This window comes from Neofelis nebulosa, chromosome 7 (genome assembly GCF_028018385.1).
Source record: "Neofelis nebulosa isolate mNeoNeb1 chromosome 7, mNeoNeb1.pri, whole genome shotgun sequence".
Classification (NCBI taxonomy): domain Eukaryota; kingdom Metazoa; phylum Chordata; class Mammalia; order Carnivora; family Felidae; genus Neofelis; species Neofelis nebulosa.
The window spans coordinates 62315546-62336284 of record NC_080788.1 but is presented as its reverse complement, the minus strand read 5'-3'; the positions used below and the strand labels follow the sequence as shown (position 1 = coordinate 62336284).

Genomic DNA, 20739 nt, shown 5'->3' with positions numbered 1-20739 from the left:
AACTCTGTACAATTTCTTACTGTGATGGGGTGAAAGCCTGAATCCTGATGTCAACGATCTAAGTGCCAGTACTAGCATTTCTAGTCAACAGGTGACGCTGTTCCAGTCACACTGTTCTGAGGCGGTTTCCCCACCACCTATAAAATCATATGAAGGGGGATTGCTCTGTAAACCGCAAGAAACCCTGTAACTGTGAAGGTTACTTAGCCGTCAGGTGGTTTTGTGTCTTCTTTATTCTTTTTCCAAAATATTAATTTTTTAAAAAGTTTTCTTTATTTTTGAGAGAGAGAGAGAGAGAGCAGGGGAGGGGCAGAAAGAGAGAGAGAGAGAGCGAGAGAGAGAGAGAGAGAGAGAGAGAGAAAACCCCAAGCAGGCTCTGCACTGTCAGCACAGAGCCCAATGTGGGGCTCGAACTCCTGGACCATGAGATCATGCCCTGAGCTGAAATCAAGAGTCTGACGCTTAACTGAGCTGCCCAGGTGCCCTCCAAAATACTAATTTTAAAGGCTGAGGCCTGTGTGTAATATAAAGCACTGGGGAAAAAAAGAAGTGACAGTAGTTAGCTAGTTGGTGAAGCCTCTGAATATATAGTGCTAGATAAAGACACTACAGTGATTTTGTAAACACTCTAGTACTCAGACCCTATTTAGCTCTGTTGGTATCCTACTATGAGGTCACAAAATTTCTTTGGTAAGGTTCCCGTAAGCCAGTGGTTCTCCAAGTGTGTGTTTGGGCTTGGATAGCAGCGTCAGCACCACCTGGGAACTTGTTAGAGATGCAAATTCTTGGGTTTCACCCTAGGTCTACTCAATCAGGAACACTGGTGTACTGCCTAGCAATCGATTTAACACACCTGAAGACAGACTGCATTGCTGTTTGCAGATACAGTAGCTGCTTAATAAACCTACTGGAGAATTCTGTGTGCAGCAGCTCCATTTATGGGAAATGGGTTCTCTCTGCCTGCTGATAGGGCACACTGCACTCACTCTGATGACCTGTAAAAACACACTATAGGTAATTCCACACAGAAAATGACACTCTAAGAAAGCTTGAGTGTTAGAATTCAGATGAAAGAACCTAGAAACTCTATCAAGAGATGAACCAATGAATCAGAATTCATGGTTTGATCCACTCCTTCCCAGCCCTTACCTACTACCACTCAAGTCCACAATGGAAGGGGTGTTGTGTGACAACGCTAATAGACCGAATATTTGTGCCCTCCATCCCTGCCTCATTCGTAGGTTGAACCCTAATACCCAATGTGAGGGTATTTGGAGGCAAGGCCTCTGGAAAGTGATTAGGTCATGAGGGTTCCACCCTCATTTCCCTTCCACCACGTGAAGGCTGTCTACGAACCAGGAAGTGGGCTTTCACTAGAGACCAACTGTGCCAGCATGTTGACCAACTTCCCAACCCCAAGAACAGAAATGAATTTCTATTGTGTATAAGGCACTCAGTCTTTGGTATTGTTACAGCAGCCCAAATAGATGAAGAGACAGCTAGTGCACAGTCTGATTTCGGGTTTCTTCATATCTCAGATAGCAGTTAACAGACCATAAGGAGACAAGACGCCGACCTCATTAAGGATACTTATACATCAAGTGGACTGCCCAGAGTCCTTCCAGAAGTACCCCTTCCCAAGAGCATTACTCTGGCCCAGCTCTACTGCAGAACTAGGACCCATGTTTTTGTTTTCCCAGACGTAGGCTCTGTCTTCAGCTCTCCCATCTCTCACAGGAGCCCAGCTTCTCCCCTAGGATAGCCCATCCCTCCATACCAATCCTGAACTAACATCTGAAATCAGTCCAAATCAGATTCCCAGGAGATACAAAAAATTTTTATTTCAGTACACATCTACAGGATTTATGTATCTGGTCTGGGGCAGGGGAAGGAGGAGATATGTACATAGTTTGTCTGGTCTCCAAGAGAGGGGCAAGTTACCCTTCACTTCCATACAGACCAGATCCTGAGTTTCAGACATCAGGATATAATGGGAGGGCTCACTCTGCTCCAAAAAAGCTCACACAGCCTGCTCCCAGGAAAGCAAGCCTTCTTCCTTGTCTCCTGCCCACCCTTAAGCCACAAAACCCTTCTGTCTGGCCAGGCCCGTATTGGTGAACCCCAGGAGAATGTATCCATCTCTTCATCTGTAGCAGCCATACTAGGTCTCTGATACCCCATTTTGGAGCATCCCTGAGGTCAGTCTCTGGAGGTACTGCTGACGCAGAGAGGGCAGCTGGAGATACAGCTCAAAGCCTTCTGGGAGGGCAGGATTAGGGAGCTTATAGTGGAGAAGGTGCTGCCGGAGACCCTGCAAAAGGGGCAGAAACTTTATGAAGTAGGTAGTGAGATCCTATTGAGATTTCTGTGCCCCAAGACCTCTTCTCTTCCCACCCTCCAGGATGTGCCCCATCCTACCTCATTCGTCAGCATCCAAGTCTTCTGCAACATGCTCCTGCGGGCAGCCTTTACCTCGTCCTAGAGGCAGAACAGGGACAGGGGACACTGGGCCAAGGGCTGTACCCATCACTGGCCTTGTCTGGCCCTCATCTCCTCCCCAGATGACCCAAAGGCAGCTCAATCACAGTCTCCCTTCCTCCCTTCAGTATAACTTACTGAACTCTTTGGGTCCTGGGAGAAGATGAAGCTGTTGACATGAGCCACAGCCACAGCATAGAGTACAGGGCACCAGCGTGCACAGAGTGCACCAGTAACCAGGACACGGAAGTAGAGCTGAAGGAGGGCCAGGTTGTCTTCAGGAGGCTCTGTATAGTACTCCAAGGACACAGGCAACTGTGACAGGGGGAATGAGACATGCTGAGGGTGAGGGTGGAATGTCTATCACCGCACAACAGGGTGGATGGCTGGTGGTCACATGGACCAAATCATGAGGGCAGAGATCAGGTCCTGGACAGTCGTCCATTCCTGTCTATCACAAGGATCAAGGTTAAAGACTAAAGAGCTGAGAAGCAGGGAAAACTGGGAAACTAAGAAGCAGTACTGAATTTCTACTGCCTACCACTACTTTGATTTACTTAAAACTTTCAAAATGTCACATTCACCTGCTTGATTATATTATGAAACCTTTCAAAAGTTCCTTTTCTTAGGACCAGTAACTCTCTAAAAAATCACTCTTAATTCCATGCAGAAAGGATTATGAGAGGGGCACCCGGCTGGCTCAGTCACTGAACATACCACTCTTGACCTTGGGATTGTGAGTTTGGGCCCAACGTTGGGTGTAGAGACTACTTAAAAAAATAAAAACATAAAAAAAAGTGATTAGGGCACCTGGGTGGCCCAGTCGGTTGAGCATCTGACTTTGGTTCACTTTATGATCTTGCGGTTCTTGAATTCAAGCGCCATGTCAGGCTTTGTACTGACAGCTCAGAGCCTGGAGCCTGCTTTGGATTCTGCCCCTCCCCCTGCTTGCACTCTCTCTCAAAAATAAACAAACATATGGGAACGCAAGCTGGTGTAGCCACTCTGGAAAACAGTATGGAGGTTCCTCAAAAAACTAAAAATAGAACAACCCTAAGACCCAGTAATTGCACTACTAGGCATTTACCCACGGGATACAGGTGTGCTGTTTCAAAGGGACACATGCACCCCCATATTGATAGTAGCACTATCAATAATAGCCAAAGTATGGAAAGAGCCCAAATGTCCATCAATGGATGAGTGGATAAAGAAAATGTGGTATATGTATACAATGGAGTATTACTCGGCAATCAAAAAGAATGAAATCTTGCCATTTGCAACTATGTGGATGGAACTGGAGGGTATTATGCTAAGTGAAATCAGTCAGTCAGAGAAAGACAAAAATCATGACTTCATTCATGAGGACTTTAAAAGACAAAACAGGTGAACATAAGGGAAGGGAAACAAAAATAATATAAAAACAGGGAGGGGGATGATACAGAAGAGACTCATAAATATGGAGAACAAACTGAGGGTTACTGGAGGCGTTGTGGGAGGGGGGAATGGGCTAAATGAGTAAGGGGCACTAAGGAATCTACTCCTGAAATCAGTGTCGCACTATATGCTAATTTGGATGTAAATTTTAAAAAATAAAAAAAATTAAAAAAAATTAACAAACATAAAAAAATGATTATGAAAGAAAGACATAAGGTTTACCTCCAGTGGTATTTGTCATAGTGTTACTTCAAATAGCAGAAAATTAGAAACAATTTTCATGCCCACCAAGGGGTTGATAAACAGATGCACCTACACAATGAATTATTACATAGTAAAAAAATGTTGATTTCTTAGAATATTTAATGATTGGGAAATGCTTATTATGTAATATTAAATTAAATGAAAATTAAATGAAGAAAACATTATGCAGGGATCCCAATTTTATAAAAATATATATGTACATAAAAAGACTAATCCTTAAAAATGTATTTTTTTTGTTTTCTTATATAAAATACTTACATTTTATATACATGTTAAATGTATTTATTAAAATATTTAAAGTTTACCAGAATAGGGCACCTGGGTAGTTCAGTTGGTTAATTGCCTAAATCTTGATTTTGGCTCAGGTTATGATCTCTTGGTTCATGAGTTCGAGCCCCACAACGGGGTCTGTGCTGATGGTGTGGAGCCTGCTTGGGATTCCCTCTCTTTCCCTCTCTCTCTGACCTTTGCCTGCTCACTCTCTCACTCTCTCTCAAAATAAATAAACTTTAAAAAAAAGTTTAGGGGTGCCTGGATGGCCCAGTCAGTTAAGCATCCAACTTCAGCTCAGGTCATGATATCGTAGTCTGTGAATTCGAGTCCCGAATCAGGCTCTGTGCTGACAGCTCAGAGCCTGGAGCCTGCTTCATTTTCTGTGACTCCCTCCCTCTCTGCCCCTCCCCCACCTGTGCTCTGTCTCTCTCTCTCAAGAATAAACATTAGAAAAAATTAAACAAAAAGTTTACCAGAATAAGATATGATGAAAATAAAAACTCAAACCTTAAAAAAATAGTAACTCTCTACAGCTTATAAGTTTAACTCTTTAGCCTGATTTTTGAGGCCAAGATTTTATTAGCCTTGTTTCCAACAAGTTCCTAAACTAAAATCTGTTCTAGACTCCTCCCTCTTCCTACCCTGTTATACTCCTTCCTGCCTCTGAGCTTTTGCTGATGCTATTCCACTAGGTACATTCTTTTACTTTTTGAGAGAGACCTTGTGAGTTGGGAGACACAGAGAGAGAGAGACAGAGAGAGAGAGAGAAAACCCCAAGCAGACTCCACACTCAACAGAGGGCTAGATCTCACAACTGTGAGATCATGACCTGAGCTGAAATCAAGAGGCACTTAACCGAATGAGTCACCCAGGTGCCCCTCCCCTAGGTACATTCTGTCCTTCATCCTCAACAATCCAAATTCTATCCAACCTTCAGTGCCCAGGTCAATCTGCACTCTTCCCCAAAGCCTTCTGCTTATGGGAAGCCCACTTTGATATTTCCCTTTTCTGAATCCTGACCTAACATCTAAAATCTGAATAACTTTGAACGTTAGTTTGTAGCACGTCTCTTATCCAGGTTGTAGCAACATGAACAACGAGCTGTAGCTTGTTAATAATATCCAATATGTACTATATGCCAGATACTCTGTGGAGTATCTCCTTTCGTGGAGTCTCTTAATCTCCTCAAAATCCCCAAGAAGTGAGATAAGGAACCTGAGGGCCACCAAAGCTCCCCACTGCTCAGGACCACCCCCAAGGCCCAGTACAGGAAGGCCAGTACAGTACAGGCTGTGCTGGGCTGAGAAAGTACCTGGGTCAGAGGCAGGCCCAGAGCTCGCAAGGCTCCCACATGCTCCCCAAAGAGGGCGAGGCGCAAAGTGACACTGAACCGACGCTGCAGAGGAAGGAGAACCAGAGCTCCAAAGAGATGGTCCCCAAAAGAGACAGCCTCAAAATGCTCCAGGAAGTTGGCATAGAGGTCAGGGAAAGATGTCAGGCCAGGAAGCGGACAATCCAGCTTGAGGTCTGGCAGGACTTTAGGCTGGCAGAGCCGGGCAAGGAGAGCTGCCACCAGACGTTGTATTGGGGTTTCCCGGAACAGCTCACTGTCTACCAGGAACACACACATGAGCCGTGCCAGGCGGGCAGCAGGCGGTACAGCCCAGAGGGCCTGGGGGCGCCAGCTTTCCAAGATGAGCACCCACTGCAGAGCCCGCATAGCTGTGCCTACTGTGTCAGCAGGAGGAAGCCCCGAGGGCGTGTCTGAGGCCTGGTGGTAGAGGTGGATCAATGGCAGGAAAGGCCAGTCGGTGGGCAGCAGTGGCTCCTTAGGCACAGGGAGCAGCAGGGCTGGGATTTGCCGTAGCTCCCCTCGGTACAAGGCCTGAGATGCTAGTAGGCTGGCTCGGGCCAGTGAGCAGTGGGTCAGGTAGCAGCTGCGGATGCTGGGGAGGTCCTGGCAGGCCTGAACCAGCAGAGCCCCTCGCCCACACGCAGAGTCCCTGCCGCTCCCTAAGGACAGCCGATCAGAGAAGTCAGCTGCCTCTGGACCACCTGATGCTCTTTCCCTGCAATAGAACCCAAAAGCCAAAAATGAGGGTTTGAACCACGGCACTCCACCTCTCCAGGGCTTCCCAGAGGTTCCTAGGTCCAATCCTGCTCCTCCCTGTTCCCCTAATCACTTTCTATGTTGTGTGTGTAGATTAAGAGAATGGATACTAAAGTCAGCTGCTTAGGGGCAGGTTTATGGAACTTCTCTGTGCCTCAGTTTCCTCATAGGAAAATGGGGATAATAACAATACCTATCTCATAGTACAAGTGAAACACTTAAAATACAGACAGATACTTAAGGAGATGCCAGACACAAAGTTAGCACTCAGTAACTGTTAGCTGTTACTCAAGTATAGCTAGTTTATGCACCTGTTTTTAGCCATACAGTCACATTGAAATCACATTATAATTCTCTAACGTGGATATCTTCATCCTCACTTTACTGATGAGAAAATGGAAGCTCCAATAGATGAAGTACAATCCATGCAAGAAAGAGGATTAAACCCAGGTGTTCTAGCTCCAAACTCAGGGCTGCTCTGTCAATAGCCACAACAGCCTCTCAAAGGGCTGAGTTGATGTCACCAACCCTGGACTTACGGGAGGAACTCCAGACGGAATACACAGCTCAGCAGTAGCTCATGGGCGAGGTACTCACTTCCAGGCAGCAGTCGGCTCAGCAGGGCCAACACCATACTATGATGGAGAGCGGCATTGATGGCCAGAACTGGCTGGACTGTTGCCTATGAACAGAAGACCAGGGGCGCCTGGGTGGCGCAGTCGGTTAAGCGTCCGACTTCAGCCAGGTCACGATCTCGCGGCTCTGGGCTGATGGCTCGGAGCCTGGAGCCTGTTTCCGATTCTGTGTCTCCCTCTCTCTCTGCCCCTCCCCCGTTCATGCTCTGTCTCTCTCTGTCCCAAAAATAAATTAAAAAAAAAAAAAAAAAAAAAAAAAAAAGAAGACCAAGGGGTAGGAGGGTGGGTGGGATGTGAGAGAGCACAGAGCAAAGGGAAGTGAGAGTCCATGCAAAGAGGATATATACTGAAGGGTACAGATCCTGGGCACATCTAGATGGGATGAACTGCAGGGGTGGGGATTATGGGGGAGGGGGGGTGTCGTGGACAGAGGTGGAGAGGGAGCTGGGGCATACCCACCGCTCTCTGGGCCAGGGTGAGTGCCAGGTACTGTAGGTGGTACTCATGGCGCAAGGCCCACGCAGAGAAGGGAGTGAGTTGTGGGGCAGCCATAGGAGCCACACACTGGAGGAAGTAGTTCTGGAGTCCTGGGGCAGCCAATATGGTAGCCAGCTGGAGGAAAGCAAACTTGTTCAGATCTAAAGTGACTTTGATCTCTCTCCTGAAGTTCCCCAGGTGGCTGCCCCCTCCCCAGCCAAACTCAGAGAAATGGGTGCTGGCAAGAGAGACCTTTCTGCCTCAAGTGATACCCTCACCCTTTTGTTCTGACTCCTATCTTGCCCCTCTACCCCAGCCTCCAACCCCTAACCAGGTGCCTATGTCTCACCTGGCCACATAGCCCCTTGTGGATCCGGGCCAAGGTGTTGAAGAGAGACAGGAGGGCAGTGAGGAACGGGAAGGGTGAGGCTGAGCCAGCCAGACTGAGAGAGGGGTGTCCTCCTGTGCAGCCCAGTGACACCAGGCTGGGGAGAGCTTCAGGGGCTGGAACACAGAACTGTGGGTTGCAGAGAGGGGAGCAGCACCTGGAAGCAGAATGAAGAAGCTGAGGGGGGCTCTGGCCTGATGTACACCAGGCTAGAAAAGAGCTGCTTGGTCTGCAACCAAGGCCCACAGGAACCTGGCTATATGGACCAGTACCCACATTCCTCAGAGCCCTCAAGTGCTGCTTGCTAGGGACTCAGGTTTCCTTCAGGCTGAGAAGTTCTACTTGGGATGGGCCAGGGACCTAGATCTAGGAGTCCCACAGGGAGTCAAACGGCCTCCTCCCTACCGCCCCCACCTCCCAACCACACACACACACACACACACTACATACCCAAGAGAATCCCACAGGCTGCCCAGAGTGGGTGGGTGCAGTAAGGGTAGCAGCAGCCCCTCTGACAGGCGCTCCATATCCTGAAGCCAATCCCCTGGGCACAGGCTTGGCTAGAAGACCAAGGGGCTCAATGAGCTGACAGCAAAAGGAGATGCATTCTCCTAGACCCTGTGTACCCAGGCCAAGCCCATAACTTCCAAGAGCCCAAGAGTCAGTGTTTACAAACACTGCCTTCTGCCTTCTGACCCTTCTGGAGAGAGAAAAGACCCTGAGGTTGCCCCGACACCCTCTGTCCTCAGAGCATGAAGTCTCCAGGGAGACAGAGCTGCTGCTTGGGGTTCTCTGGTCCCCACCAACACAGCTCCCTGACAGCTCTAATGGATATGGAAGCAGAAAGAGGAAGGTGGGAGGGAAAAGGCGGAGAATAGGAAAAAGTGGAATGGGGAGGTAGGAGTGGAGAGATCGAGACAGAGGGAGACACAGGGTGGTATGTTAAGATGGGGGCAGGCGCCCAGGATATGGAGGAAGGTAGGCAGGCAACACTCACCTGCTGGCTCCAGGCCTGGTAGTATGCATCCAGGAAGAGTAGGCAGGCAGTGGGCACCGGGCCTAGAGCATGCCAATTCTCAGATCTGGGCAGCAACTTCAAGGTCTGTCTTAGAAAGGGCTCCACAAGGGGTTGGAGCCCGGACACCTGTGTCCAAGTGATCAAGGAAGGAGTGGCCGACAGACTGGCCTCAGCAGAGTCACTACAGGAGTGCCAAAGGGGTCACAGTCAAGGTCTGGCTGCCTTGACTCCTCCATAAGGTCCACCCACCCTCTCACTCTGGAGGAGTGCTCCCACCTGTCCTGAAGCTCAGAGCTATAACATACCTGCTGGACTCAGGGACAGTGCTACTGGCTGCCAGGGTCAGCTGGGTGAGCAGAGTGAGCAAGGAGGCTATCCGCTGCACAGACAGGGGCTGAGGGGGCTGGGTGCTGAGCTCCTCTGGCACAGCCTGCAGGGCCCGCATCAGCACTGGGTATAGCTCCCTGGGGGAGAATGATTACTGCCTTTCAGTGTCCAAAGACACTGGACATGGAGACACATGACACAAAGCAAGGCACTGCCCCAAGGACCTGCAGTTTGGTTAAGGAGGCTTGGGAGAAAGAGGCCCCAGGGCTGGGCACTCTTGGAAGGCTTCAGAGGGAAGGAAGGCTGGAGGCTGAAGGCAATGAGGGTAGACCTTCCAGGCTTCCTTCCAACAAGGGATTTAAATCTGATTTCACAAAGCTACTAAGGCTGTTGTGCACAGAATGTGGTTACCTCGGCTTTTTTCTACTGTCCTCTGGCTAGTCCTGGCCCCCAAGCCTTCTTCATTCCTCCCAGAATCCCCTCTTCCTCATCCTCAGCCTCCCTCTGAGCTTGAAACCTTGAGCAAGGCTGAGTCATCAGATTAGGCCAGAGTACAGAAACGGAGAGGTCTGTAAGAGAGCCTACTCTTGTCTCTCCTCACCTGTAAAGGTCACTACCCTGGCCATAGGAGGCAGCCACAGCCCACAAACGGAAGGCCTCAGTGCTCAGCATCTCAGCTTCCTCTGGGGGCAAGGCCATTTCCTGGGGAGCCTCTGCTATAAAGCGGCACAGGCGGCTCCGGAGATCGAAGCTGCTCAGCTGAGGGTGAGAGGGCAGAGAGTCTGAACATCACAATCAGCAGGGAGCCCAAGTAGCCTCAGGTTCTCTTACTATGGAGACTGGCTCAACTCAACCCTGTTCCAGGCCACTCTCGTGCTACAGGGTCTTAACTCTGGACCAGGATGAAACTATCTCATCCATCCCTCCCTCCCGCTCCACCTTCCTTCCCTCTCTGCCTCTCCCCCCCTTCATTTTAGCAAGCACCTGCTCGGCCCCTTTTCTAGGGCTACTTGGCTATGGGTGACGGCCGCCCATCTGTAAGTGGCTCTTCTGGTCTGGGCCCATCAGTTAACGAAAGCACAAGTAGGCCTATAGGATACACTATAATCTAGATGACTAGGTTTCTGGCTGGTGGTTCCTACTGCATTTCTAAGCAACTGGATCAGAGATCAGAAAAGGAAGATGGCATGAGAGAGTTACCCAGAGTCCAGAGGCCATGCTTAGCCCCCAACCCAGCCCTGTCTTAAGCCCCTCATCCCTCGACCTTTGTCCTGCTCACCAGCCGGGCAGCAATATTCCTACCAGCCGAGGCCAGGACACGAAGTAGTTTCATGGCAGTGGCACAGGGCACTTTGTGTAGACTGAGGACAGGCCCCACCCCCATGGGGGACCAGCTGGTGGGCAGGAACTCTCGAACCACGGTCTCTATTAGTCGAGGGCACTCCAGGACCTGTGGGGGTCAGGAAGAAAAGGGAAGTAGGGAAGTAGGGAGGCTGAGGGTCAGCAATGGGGTCAGCTAGGCTCTTTGTGCATTCCTTGTCTCCTTCTCGTTCTTACCCTTGTGGCTGACTCCAGGGAATGCCGGGCCAGACGGATGAGCACAGCTAGGATATCAAGGACCACAGAAGGGGCTGGGCAGGTCACCTCTAGCACGTAGCGCAGCCGTGGCAGCAGGTTGGTAGCCAGAAGCCCCTGGTGATCAGAGAGATAAACCCAGTGCCAAAAGCAACTGAGCCTCAGGCCTTGATGACCCCTCTTGCCTAAGATGTGCTCGCTTCGAGGTCATGCGACAGGTGCAGCTGCCCCAGCATTTTACCTTGATGATGTCATGTCGGGCCAAGTCAGATGGAGGCCGGTTTCCTTCCTCAGGGCTCTTTCTTTTTGCTTTTTCTGCTGGGGCCTCTTCATCTTCATCCTCATCGTCCTCCCTATCCTCCTGGCTGGGCATCAGAGGAAACGTCAAAGCTCCATGGTACCAGGAGAAGGAGCTATCGAGGAGCTCCTGACATGAGAGAGAAGGGTGTGGGAAGAAGAGGAAGGAGTCAGGCCCAGAAAAAGCAGCAGCAGCAGCCACCCACCCAGAACAGAAAGGCAAGGCTGCTGGGCTTTGGGGCCCATAGAAGAAGGCAGTGGTGGGGCGCCTGGGTGGCGCAGTCGGTTAGGCGTCCGACTTCAGCCAGGTCACGATCTCGCCGTCCGCGAGTTCGAGCCCCGCGTCGGGCTCTGGGCTGATGGCTCGGAGCCTGGAGCCTGTTTCCGATTCTGTGTCTCCCTCTCTCTCTGCCCCTCCCCCGTTCATGCTCTGTCTCTCTCTGTCCCAAAAATAAATAAAAAAAAAACGTTGGAAAAAAAAATTTTTTAAAAAAGAAGAAGGCAGTGGTGCTGCCATCCCATTCTCTGCTCTGCCTGGCAAAGCCTTGGCAGTGAGGGCATGTCCAGCAACAGGAGTAGGAACGCTGATGCCTCAAAGCCCTACTCCTATCTGTGTTGTACCTCATCTCCAGGAGCCACCAGCAGAGCCTGAAGAGCCCGGACGGCAGCTGCAATGACTGCGTCCACTCTGTCATCCAGGGAGAAGCGCAGCAAGAAGAGGAAACCAGCATCCAAGAGGAGGCGCAAGACACTGCCCACTAGCCAGTCCCCAAACTCGCCAGCCTGGGCCTTGGGGATAGGATAAAACTTTGCTGAAGATGTAGAAGTTAGAGTCTTTGTCCTAAACCCTTCACTTGCCCACCTATGACCCTGGGTTTATCCCATTCCCAGTCTGCCCCAGAGACAGTTGGTGTATGGGCTATGGGGCCAGAATGGAAAGGGCAGGAGGTGGGGAAGTCTATGGCTGGGGGAGGAGGCGTGGGGACAGGCAGGACCGGCCAGCAGTCCACTCACCCTGCTGATGACCTGGGCCAACACATGCAGAGCTAGTGCTCTCTGCTGGGACACCTGGCTGCGCGTGAGGTGGAACAGCTCCTGCAGGGAGTACCCCGCTCTCTGGGGCAGGGACAAGAAATCAGCAGCCAGGACACAGGGCAGCACCCCAACCAATACACAGAAATGCCTCCATTCCAGGCACTGACTTAGTTGTCCAGGGGAAGGCTAAGATAAGTAAGTGATATCTCTTGCCTCTGCTCTCCATGGATCCTCAAACTGGTAAAGAAGATGGGACTTGCACACAAGTAACCATGCCATAAGGCAGATAGGGAAGAATTCAGTAATCAGTGTTTAATTTACAAGAGAAGAGGAGAGAGAGAGACAGAGAGAGAAGGGGGACCTGGAAAAGTGATGAGGTCTTAGTGGGTGGGTAGAGCTTTGATGGCCTGAAGAATAAGCCCTGGAGGTCCTTGAGTACACGGCGTACATGGCAAGTGGGCTCCAGAATGGCGCAGGAGTGAGGAAGGCAGAGCTACAGGGGCAGCGGGGATAGAGGGTCGGAGGACTGTCTTGCCAGGCTAAAGAGCCAAGACTATTCTGTGAGCAGAAGAGAGCCAGGAAACTTTCCGAGGCACGGCACAGCCTGAGCGGGGCCAGAGGGAATCAGTATGGCAGTCCCATGAGGGACGGATGGCATGGCTGAGAGAGTGGAAGACATGGTGACTGAGCAGGTAAGAGGGAGCAAGGCTCTCCTTTAGAAAGCCTCAGATGAAGCGACATAGAACTGGCAAGTTCAGGGAACTGAACGGAATGTGAAGGAATGAGGAGAAACATTTTGAGCCCAATAACCTATGGACACCAAGGCTGAGAACTGGAATAGAGTACACAGAAGGTCCGAGGCAACTGACCAGAGGTCCTTTTCCACTTGCCAAGAGCTGCCCAGTCCTCCCTGGGCCCCATGCCTCACCTCTGCCTCTTCTCCATGGTGGTGCAGGCCCAGATGGGTGGGCAGGTCCACATCAGGGGCCAGAAGCTCCCCCTGAAGACTAAATCGGGCCTGCATCCTCTAACGGGAAGAGAAAGAAGACTATAGGCTGGGGATGCAGCAACTTACCCATACCCACTCCTCACCCATCTCCCGGGCCTCCGGTCCTGACTCTATGCCTGAGTGGAAATGGAACTTCTTTGGCCCCAGGGGCCAGGCAGGGTGGTGGGAGAGGAGGAGGAGTGCAAAGGAGAAATGGTTCTCCAGCTCCAGGGAAGAAAATGGCCTGAGTCCTGGGTGCAAGGGCCCCAGCCCCACTTCCGGCCCACTCCACCCCCTGTAGGTCAGCTGGCCCTCCTCACCTCCTGCGTTTGCTGCCGCCGGAGTGGGGGCAAGTCCTGGGTCCACTGGAGCTTCTCCAGCTCCACAGTGTCCATGTGCAGCCATTCTTTGTGGGGCGTCACAGGTGGTGCCAGAGCTAGGAAGATGGAAGCAGAGTAGTAAACCCTAAGGGGCTCAGCTCGGTGGTCCACTGGGGTCCTGGCCATCACCCAGCGGTTGCCACATGTACCTCTGCCCAAGGGTCTGGCAGCCTCTGCCTTCAGCTATAGTTAAGTAGCATGGCCCAGCAGCTAGAACCCCTGGGAACTGCACAAATGTCTCAGATATGGGAGAACACACCTAGTCCAGGGCTCTAGCCCCTTGCTCATCCCAAGGATTTGCTGGGAGGGGCAAGAGAAAGTGGAGGAGGTAAGGAAGAGGAAAGAGAGGGAGCAGAGGAAGAAGGGAGGACCACATATATCAGGGACAACATAGCTCTCAACTGTCTAGTACCGACCTTCTCAAGAAGCAGGAGAGTGGGCAACGAGGGACAGCTATCCTGCTTCTGCAGGGCAAGATACAGAAACATACACCCAGGACACCCCCCTGCTTCTCCCCCCCACCCCCCACCCGACCTGCTCAGCTGGCCTGGAGCTCACGGAGGGGCAGGAGGCTCCTGGCTTCCATAATTCAATTTCTTCATTTGTTAATCACTAATAAAATAATCCAGGTCCTGGGAAATGAGTGCTCCCACTGGCCTCTCTGCTTTGGGTCTGGCATGTTCGTAAGGCCTGTGTCAGACTCTTCTCCCATCATCACCCTGGCCCTGCCATCTTGCTCATAACACTGACAGCAGAGGCAGAAAACTGTAGGGTGGCTAGAGCCAGGGCTGGGGCAACTCTTGCAAAGGCAGGCTGGAGATGATCTGCAGGGGGAGGGGCCATTCAGCCATCATGCTCTGCTGCTGCTGCTTACCAGGGAAGAGCGAGAAGGAGTGGCAACAAAGCAAGAAAACAGGAAGCATATGCAGGAAGAATATAAGCATCAGCAAATGAAGACTGATTTCCAGGTGATAATGGAAGATTAATGTTAGATGTCAAGGACAGAGAAGATTCTCTTCTTTTCCCATCTGCCAAGCCTAGACGGGATACTTCCCTCTACTTTTATTCCCCAAAAGATGTACCCCTTTTTCCAAACCTGGGGCTTCTGGCTCCAGCTCGTCTTCCTGCCTGGGCTCACTTGGAGAAGTTGGCACAGTGGGTTCCTCTCCAGTGACCTCAACAGAGGGTCCTCCTGGTCTCTGCTCCTCTGTGGCCTTCTCTCCTGCTTGCTCATGGACATGGCTGTGGGACCTCAAGAAGGCAACCAAGTTGGGATCTAGGGAAGAGGATGGAAGGGACAGTGGGTGTTGGTGGATCCCCCCCAGCCTTGTACAGACCTGACACCTGCTGAATGTTGCCTGCCTATGAGTGCCAAGGCCAGGACAAGCCATTTCCTCCTCCTGGCCTGAACCCGCTGGGCTCTCTTGGGGCTTCAATGACCCACACCTGTCCCTAGGACCTGCCCACCCACCCTTCTCTCCATCTTTCACAGTCCCCTGGCCCAGGTTTCCACCTATCCCAGTGCTTGGCTCCAGATCAGAGGCCCAAAGTAAGTGGCTGTGGAATAAATGAATGAATGTTGACTAGAGCCAAAGAGAAGGCATTTAGGGGAACAGTTCCTCTCTCTTTTAGCTAATTTATTTACACACAAATATTTACTGAAACCTAATCTATGTATGCTCTATTAAGGTGCTAGATACACACTTTGGAACAAGACTGACTTGGTGCTACTGTTTTGGTGAATAGAAACTAGGAGGGAGGTATAGCAGAGTTGAGTGTCATATAATAGAACATATCATAGCCGTACTAGATAGAGCATAACTACATTACATTAGAGTACGTTACACTAGAGTAGTACAGGATACACAGTGTAGTGGTTAAGAGCAGGGACTGTCAGACCTCACAGACCTAGGTTTACATCTCATCCATGTTCTTTACCAGCCATATGACCTGGGGGAGAATTTCTTCAAGTTATGAGACTCAGTTTCTTTTCATAAGTAAATGAAATTAGTACTTACAGGAACCATTCGAGGACAGAATGAAATAATGCATTCAAGTACTCAGCAAAAAGCCTGGCATACACAGTAAGCCTTCATTAATAAGTGGCAGTCCCTTCCTAGCCTGGCCTCGGCTGCAAAGACTGATATGCCATACCGAGCTGAGCTAGCAGCCGCTGCTGTTCCTGCAGGATCTCTTCGGGAGCCATGGCTTGTAGTTTTGCTATGTTCTCTTCATGGATGGTCTGGGCTTCCTGCTCAGCATCCTGGCTCCTGAGCCCCTTCCCTGTGACTAGATTGGGTCCCTGGAAGCTGTGGCTGCCCCATGGAAGCTGGTAGCCCTGCTCCCTAGGTGTGAGTGCCTCACAGGATGCAGCACCTGGAAGAAGTGTATGATTAGTTTCACTGCCTCACCCAAGCCTAATCCCGTTAGTCCTGGAGACAGAGGGAGGCCCCAGAGATTTCCCAGGCAAAGAGTGGAGGGCCCTCCCCACAGCCCACACCCCCACAACACAAACACAGGCTGGGCCGGGTGGTGACCTCTCTACTCATTTTTCCCCTTTTAGAGGGATGTTTCCCTAAGAAATAGCCTACTTTCTGACTCTTCTCTTAGATGTCCAGTCATCTGCCTCCAGAAGCCTGCCTCCGGCTCTTCTGTTAATAATTTGCATCATTAAAGGAATCTTGGCCTTTATCTTTATTTTATAGTCCCTGCCAGATATCTCTGACTCCTTCCTTCTTCCTAGAGCCGAATAATGGCCTGCACTCTCCCTGCACCTAAGACTCAGATGTGGACCCAAGCCATCCATACTCAATAGTGTATGTAGGGATAAGGGACAGCTTCCTCTTCAGATGGCTCAAATGCCACTTAAATGTGCCTTCCTGGGTCGCCTGGGTGGCTCAGTTGGTTAAGTGTCTGACTCTTGATTTCAGCTCAGATCATGATCTCACGGTCCTGAGATTGAGCCCCATGTTGGGCTCTGCACTGGGTGGAGACTACTTAAGATTCTCTCTCTCTCCCTCTCCCTCCCCCCGCAAAATAAATAAATATGCCTTCATATTTGAGGGGGAGAAGACACATACCCAAAGGTGACTCTATGATTGTGTATTAGAAAAAGGCCGAGCCCAAGCCTCCTCAACCTCAGCTTACCCTCTAGTGGATCCAGGGTAGACACAACTTCTCTAACTGGTGGGACCCTAGCTTCAGACACTCTCTTTGCTGCAATTTCTTGGGCAAAGATGCTTCTCTTACCAGATGTTGCTGACTTCCCCTATGGGCAAAAAGAAAACCCAGGTGACTGATGCTCCTTACCCCGTCCTCTTCTCAAACTCTTTACACTAAGGCCACTGGAACAAAGGGATAAAAGGGTCTTGCTTCATCTCCAAGGGTCACAACCCTATTTCTCAGAAAAAGCAGTGCTCTATAGGACAGGTCTTGAAGTCTGACAAATCTGGGTTGGATTTCTGGCTCCTGTATCTATTAGATGTGTGGTGTTGGACAAGTTATTTATCTTTTCAGGGTCTCAGTTTCCTCACCTGGAAATGGGGATAATGATACCTACCTTACACGGCTGTTATGAGGACTAAGTAACGCGTGTAAAGTGCTTAGCATGGCGCTGCTTGAACAAGAGGGTTGCTTATCATTATTCAGATTCTCTGCCTGAGGAAGATGCACTATGGGGCATCTGGGTAGCTCAGTTGGTTAAGTGCCGGACTCTTGCTTTCAGCTCAGGTCATGATCTCACTCACATTTTGTGAGTCTCAGCCCCACAAGCCCCTATCAGGCTCTGTGTTGATAGCACGGAGTCTGCTTAAGATTCTCCCTCTCCCTTTCTCTCTGCCCCTCCTTGGCTCACATTCTCTGTCTCTATCTCAAAAAAATAAATAAACATTAAAAAAAAAAAAAAAAAAAAAAAAAGGAAGAGGCACTATAAGGCTCATTTGAATGTCCCCTAAGCACCATCTAAGCACCGTGCCTACCTGTCTCTCCTGTGAGCGATGGAACACAGGAGGGAAAGCAACACCACTGGGCACAGGCAGATTCACAGCCACTGAACTTGTATCTCGTTCCTGCAGCAACAAAGCACAAAGTAGTGAAGATACCAAGCTTTCCCCAGACTGGACACTATCCCCCTAGCCCCAATTCTGTATGACTAGAGTCTCTCTCTAGGGAGAAATGGACCCACTTTGCTTCTTAGGGGACAGTGTTTCTTTTTTTTTTTTTTTTTTTTTTTTTAACATTTTTTATTTTTTATTTTTGGGACAGAGAGAGAGCATGAACGGGGGAGGGGCAGAGAGAGAGGGAGACACAGAATCGGAAACAGGCTCCAGGCTCCGAGCCATCAGCCCAGAGCCTGACACGGGGCTCGAACTCACGGACCGTGAGATCGTGACCTGGCTGAAGTCGGACGCCTAACCGACTGCGCCACCCAGGCGCCCCGGGGACAGTGTTTCTAAAGCAGACCCCAAACTGACTGCAGGGGGAATAAAGTCCCACCTTTCTGAATCACCCTCTACTCCTAAGGCTCACCACCCCTACCCAAATATCCTTGCTGTCCTAGGAAAACTTGTCCTACTAAACAAGGGTGAGACGCACAACGATCTTAGTCAAGACAGCAGTGATGTGTTGATCGTGCCTATTCAGCCTCTCTTCAGGATCCTCATGTTCAGGGGGGGGACGGCCAGGGCTGGGTCTGGCTCTCTTCGGGGGAGCAGGAACCAAAGCTGGGGGCAAATCTGGGAGATCTGGGAAAGAAAAAAAACCTCAGATGTGAGGATACCCACACCTTTCCAGGAAGAGACTGAGGGCAGGAGGAAGCCAAAGAAAGAAGGGCAGTTGCCGTGGGGCCCTGGCTCAAGCTGTGTCACCTTGGGCAAGGTATGTAAGCTCTGTGAACCTTAGTTTCTGCATGTGTAAAATGGGGCTGCAGGAACAGAGATTATGCAGTGTCTGAAATAATGACGGGGAAAAATCCAACCACATCAGGAAGAGGGAGAGGACATTCAGGTCATATCCTCTCTCGTTCCTCAGCCTGACACCCACAACCACTCACTGTCCAGCGTCACCACATCCCGATGATCTTGTAGCAGAGGATGGTCCAGGTTAGTGTCGCCACCTCTCCTACTTCCTTTCTTCACCAGTTGTACTGCTGGAGCCGCACCAGCTGCAAGAAACTGACTCTGGAAACGCAGCAGGTCCACCTCTGACTCCCCTGGCTTTGGTCTGGACAGCATCTTGACACTCCAGCTGCCTCTCTAGAGCAACTCTTTCCAGCACTGCTTTGGTGTGGTGATTCTCTCTCATTCACACCTACAAGCAATAAAGTTGATAGCCCTCTGCAAGCGAATCCTGATTCTCTTTATTGTGTATCAGAGACAACTCTTTTCTTGGGTTCACATCAACTCATTTCTTCTCACTCATACCTTATTGCCATTCCCTCCCTATACAGCCCTCCCTGATGTCACCAGCCTGACAACAAAGTTTATTGCCGACTTAAAGTTGTTTACAATCTGTGGATGATAAAAATTTTCAGGAACAGCTGTAGGGAACCTAAGAAAAATGCCATCAGGAGACAGGCAGATAAATGTCATATCAAGGAGTAATGATTCTGTATCAAAATGGAGAGAACATGCCTGGCCTAAAGGTGTTCAAATTATTAAGCAACTACAACAACAACAACAACAACAACAACAACAACAACAACAACAAAACCTTGGGCTATAAAAAACAACATATAAAAATCATCTGTATTTTTATACACCAGCAAAAAGAACAATCAGGAAATGAAATTAAGAAAACAATGTCACTGACAATCGCATCAAAATGAACAAAAACTCTTAGGAATAAATTTCACTAAAGGAGTACTTGTACACTGTCGGGCCTCACAACTGCCCCTAGGGCTCTGCGGTCGCGGACACTCCCGGACCACTCGAGTCAGCAAAGAAATCACCGGATCCCAGCCTATGCAGCCCGCTGATGGTGGGCCGCGGCCGGGATCTCCACACCGAAGAGGCCGCGGCCACTCCAGTGCACAGCAGATACATTCAGGGAGGCTCCAACAAGGAAGCTGGATACCCTACCCCAGAGTCCTCCCCCGGGGAACCCTGAAATCCGTCCCTCCAGCGCAGCCCCTTACTTCCTCTAGGATCGCCTGGGCGCCGCCATCTTGCCCCGCAAGTGCCACGCTTCCGCCGCCACCAGGTTTGAACATCCGCCCCGCAGCCCAGCCCCGCCTTTCCAGGGCCTGGCTCCACCCTTTCTGGGATTGCATTCTGGGCGCCCAAGACCCCCCGTACCTCCCTTTTTTTTGTTTAAGTTTATTTAAGTAATCTCTCCACCCAACTTGGAGCCTGGGCTCACAACCCGGAGGTCAAGAGTCGCATGCTTTTCCGGCTGAGCCAAGCCAAGACGCCCCTGCGCTCGGGACCCTTGAGGGGGAAGATGCACGGCTTGCCCTGCCCTCCACTACCCCACCAGGTAAACTCTATGCCAACACTGAGAACACTCATCCTTCGGATGTGCAGCAGACACAGGCCCTTCTACACACACGACACCCGTGACAGAAGGCAAAGTGTACTTCAGACGATCCTTCTGCACTCACCAGCCTGGATAATCACATCCTAAACCCAGCGCCCAAGTTTGTGGGCAGCACCCAGCAACCTACAAACACCAAGGTGACCTCCCCAGTGCATTTATTGGTGACCAAGAAGGTAAGCATGTAAAAGGAAAGGCAAGGCTTAAGGAAAGAAACACTGTAGGAGTGATGGTGGTGAGGAGAGAAGAAAACAGTCTCCTGATCCCCTTCCTGAGCATCCTGCCTCTGTTCACTGCAGTGTCTCTTCTTGGAAATCCTCTCTTTCTTCTCTCCCACACCCTACCCCCAAAGTCTTTCTCTCCCTTTAAGGCCAAGCTGAAGTGAACTCTAAAACCCCTGCCAACCAGGTCTATTCACTGAACTTTCCTTGAAATCTTACACCTGCACCACTTGTGTGGCTTGTTGGGAATGCACTGCCAATTATCAACTATTGCCACCTTTTCACAAGCATGTATGCTATTCTCTTGA

The 20739-nt window shown here is 50.4% G+C and overlaps 1 protein-coding gene across 4 annotated transcripts; it reads right to left on the bottom strand.

Annotated features, from left to right (window-relative positions):
* Positions 1-1815: 1815 nt before the first annotated feature.
* On the bottom strand, positions 1816-19920 carry RPAP1 (RNA polymerase II associated protein 1). 4 transcript variants are annotated; one of them, XM_058738132.1, is made up of 25 exons: positions 19813-19920; positions 18730-18986; positions 18273-18421; positions 17657-17746; positions 16827-16947; positions 15834-16055; positions 14776-14955; positions 13620-13735; positions 13240-13338; positions 12291-12392; positions 11898-12065; positions 11221-11406; positions 10962-11096; positions 10684-10854; positions 10006-10163; positions 9383-9541; positions 9057-9258; positions 8510-8619; positions 8021-8216; positions 7654-7806; positions 7099-7241; positions 5762-6518; positions 2617-2793; positions 2419-2478; positions 1816-2311 (listed from the first exon to the last, which is right to left on the bottom strand). In XM_058738132.1, exons 2-25 carry the CDS (start codon positions 18908-18910, stop codon positions 2162-2164), a joined length of 4185 nt encoding a protein of 1394 aa, XP_058594115.1. In that variant the 5' UTR covers positions 18911-18986; positions 19813-19920; the 3' UTR covers positions 1816-2161. The 4 variants fall into 4 exon arrangements, with proteins under 4 accessions (XP_058594115.1, XP_058594118.1, XP_058594116.1 ...); XM_058738135.1 differs by having other exon boundaries at positions 6182-6518; XM_058738133.1 differs by having other exon boundaries at positions 19757-19856.
* Positions 19921-20739: the final 819 nt, after the last annotated feature.

What these genes read in the sequence shown, in the direction of transcription:
- RPAP1 (XM_058738132.1), bottom strand. Translation starts at nt 18,910, where the DNA reads ATGCTGTCCAGACCAAAGCCAGGGGAGTCAGAGGTGGACCTGCTGCGT. An exon ending in CTGTCTTGACTAAGATCGTT is followed by an intron (nt 17,747 to 18,272) that starts GTGCGTCTCACC and finishes TTGTTGCTGCAG; the next exon opens with GAACGAGATACAAGTTCAGT. An exon ending in CCCAGGACCCAAAGAGTTCA is followed by an intron (nt 2,479 to 2,616) that starts GTAAGTTATACT and finishes TTCTGCCTCTAG; the next exon opens with GACGAGGTAAAGGCTGCCCG.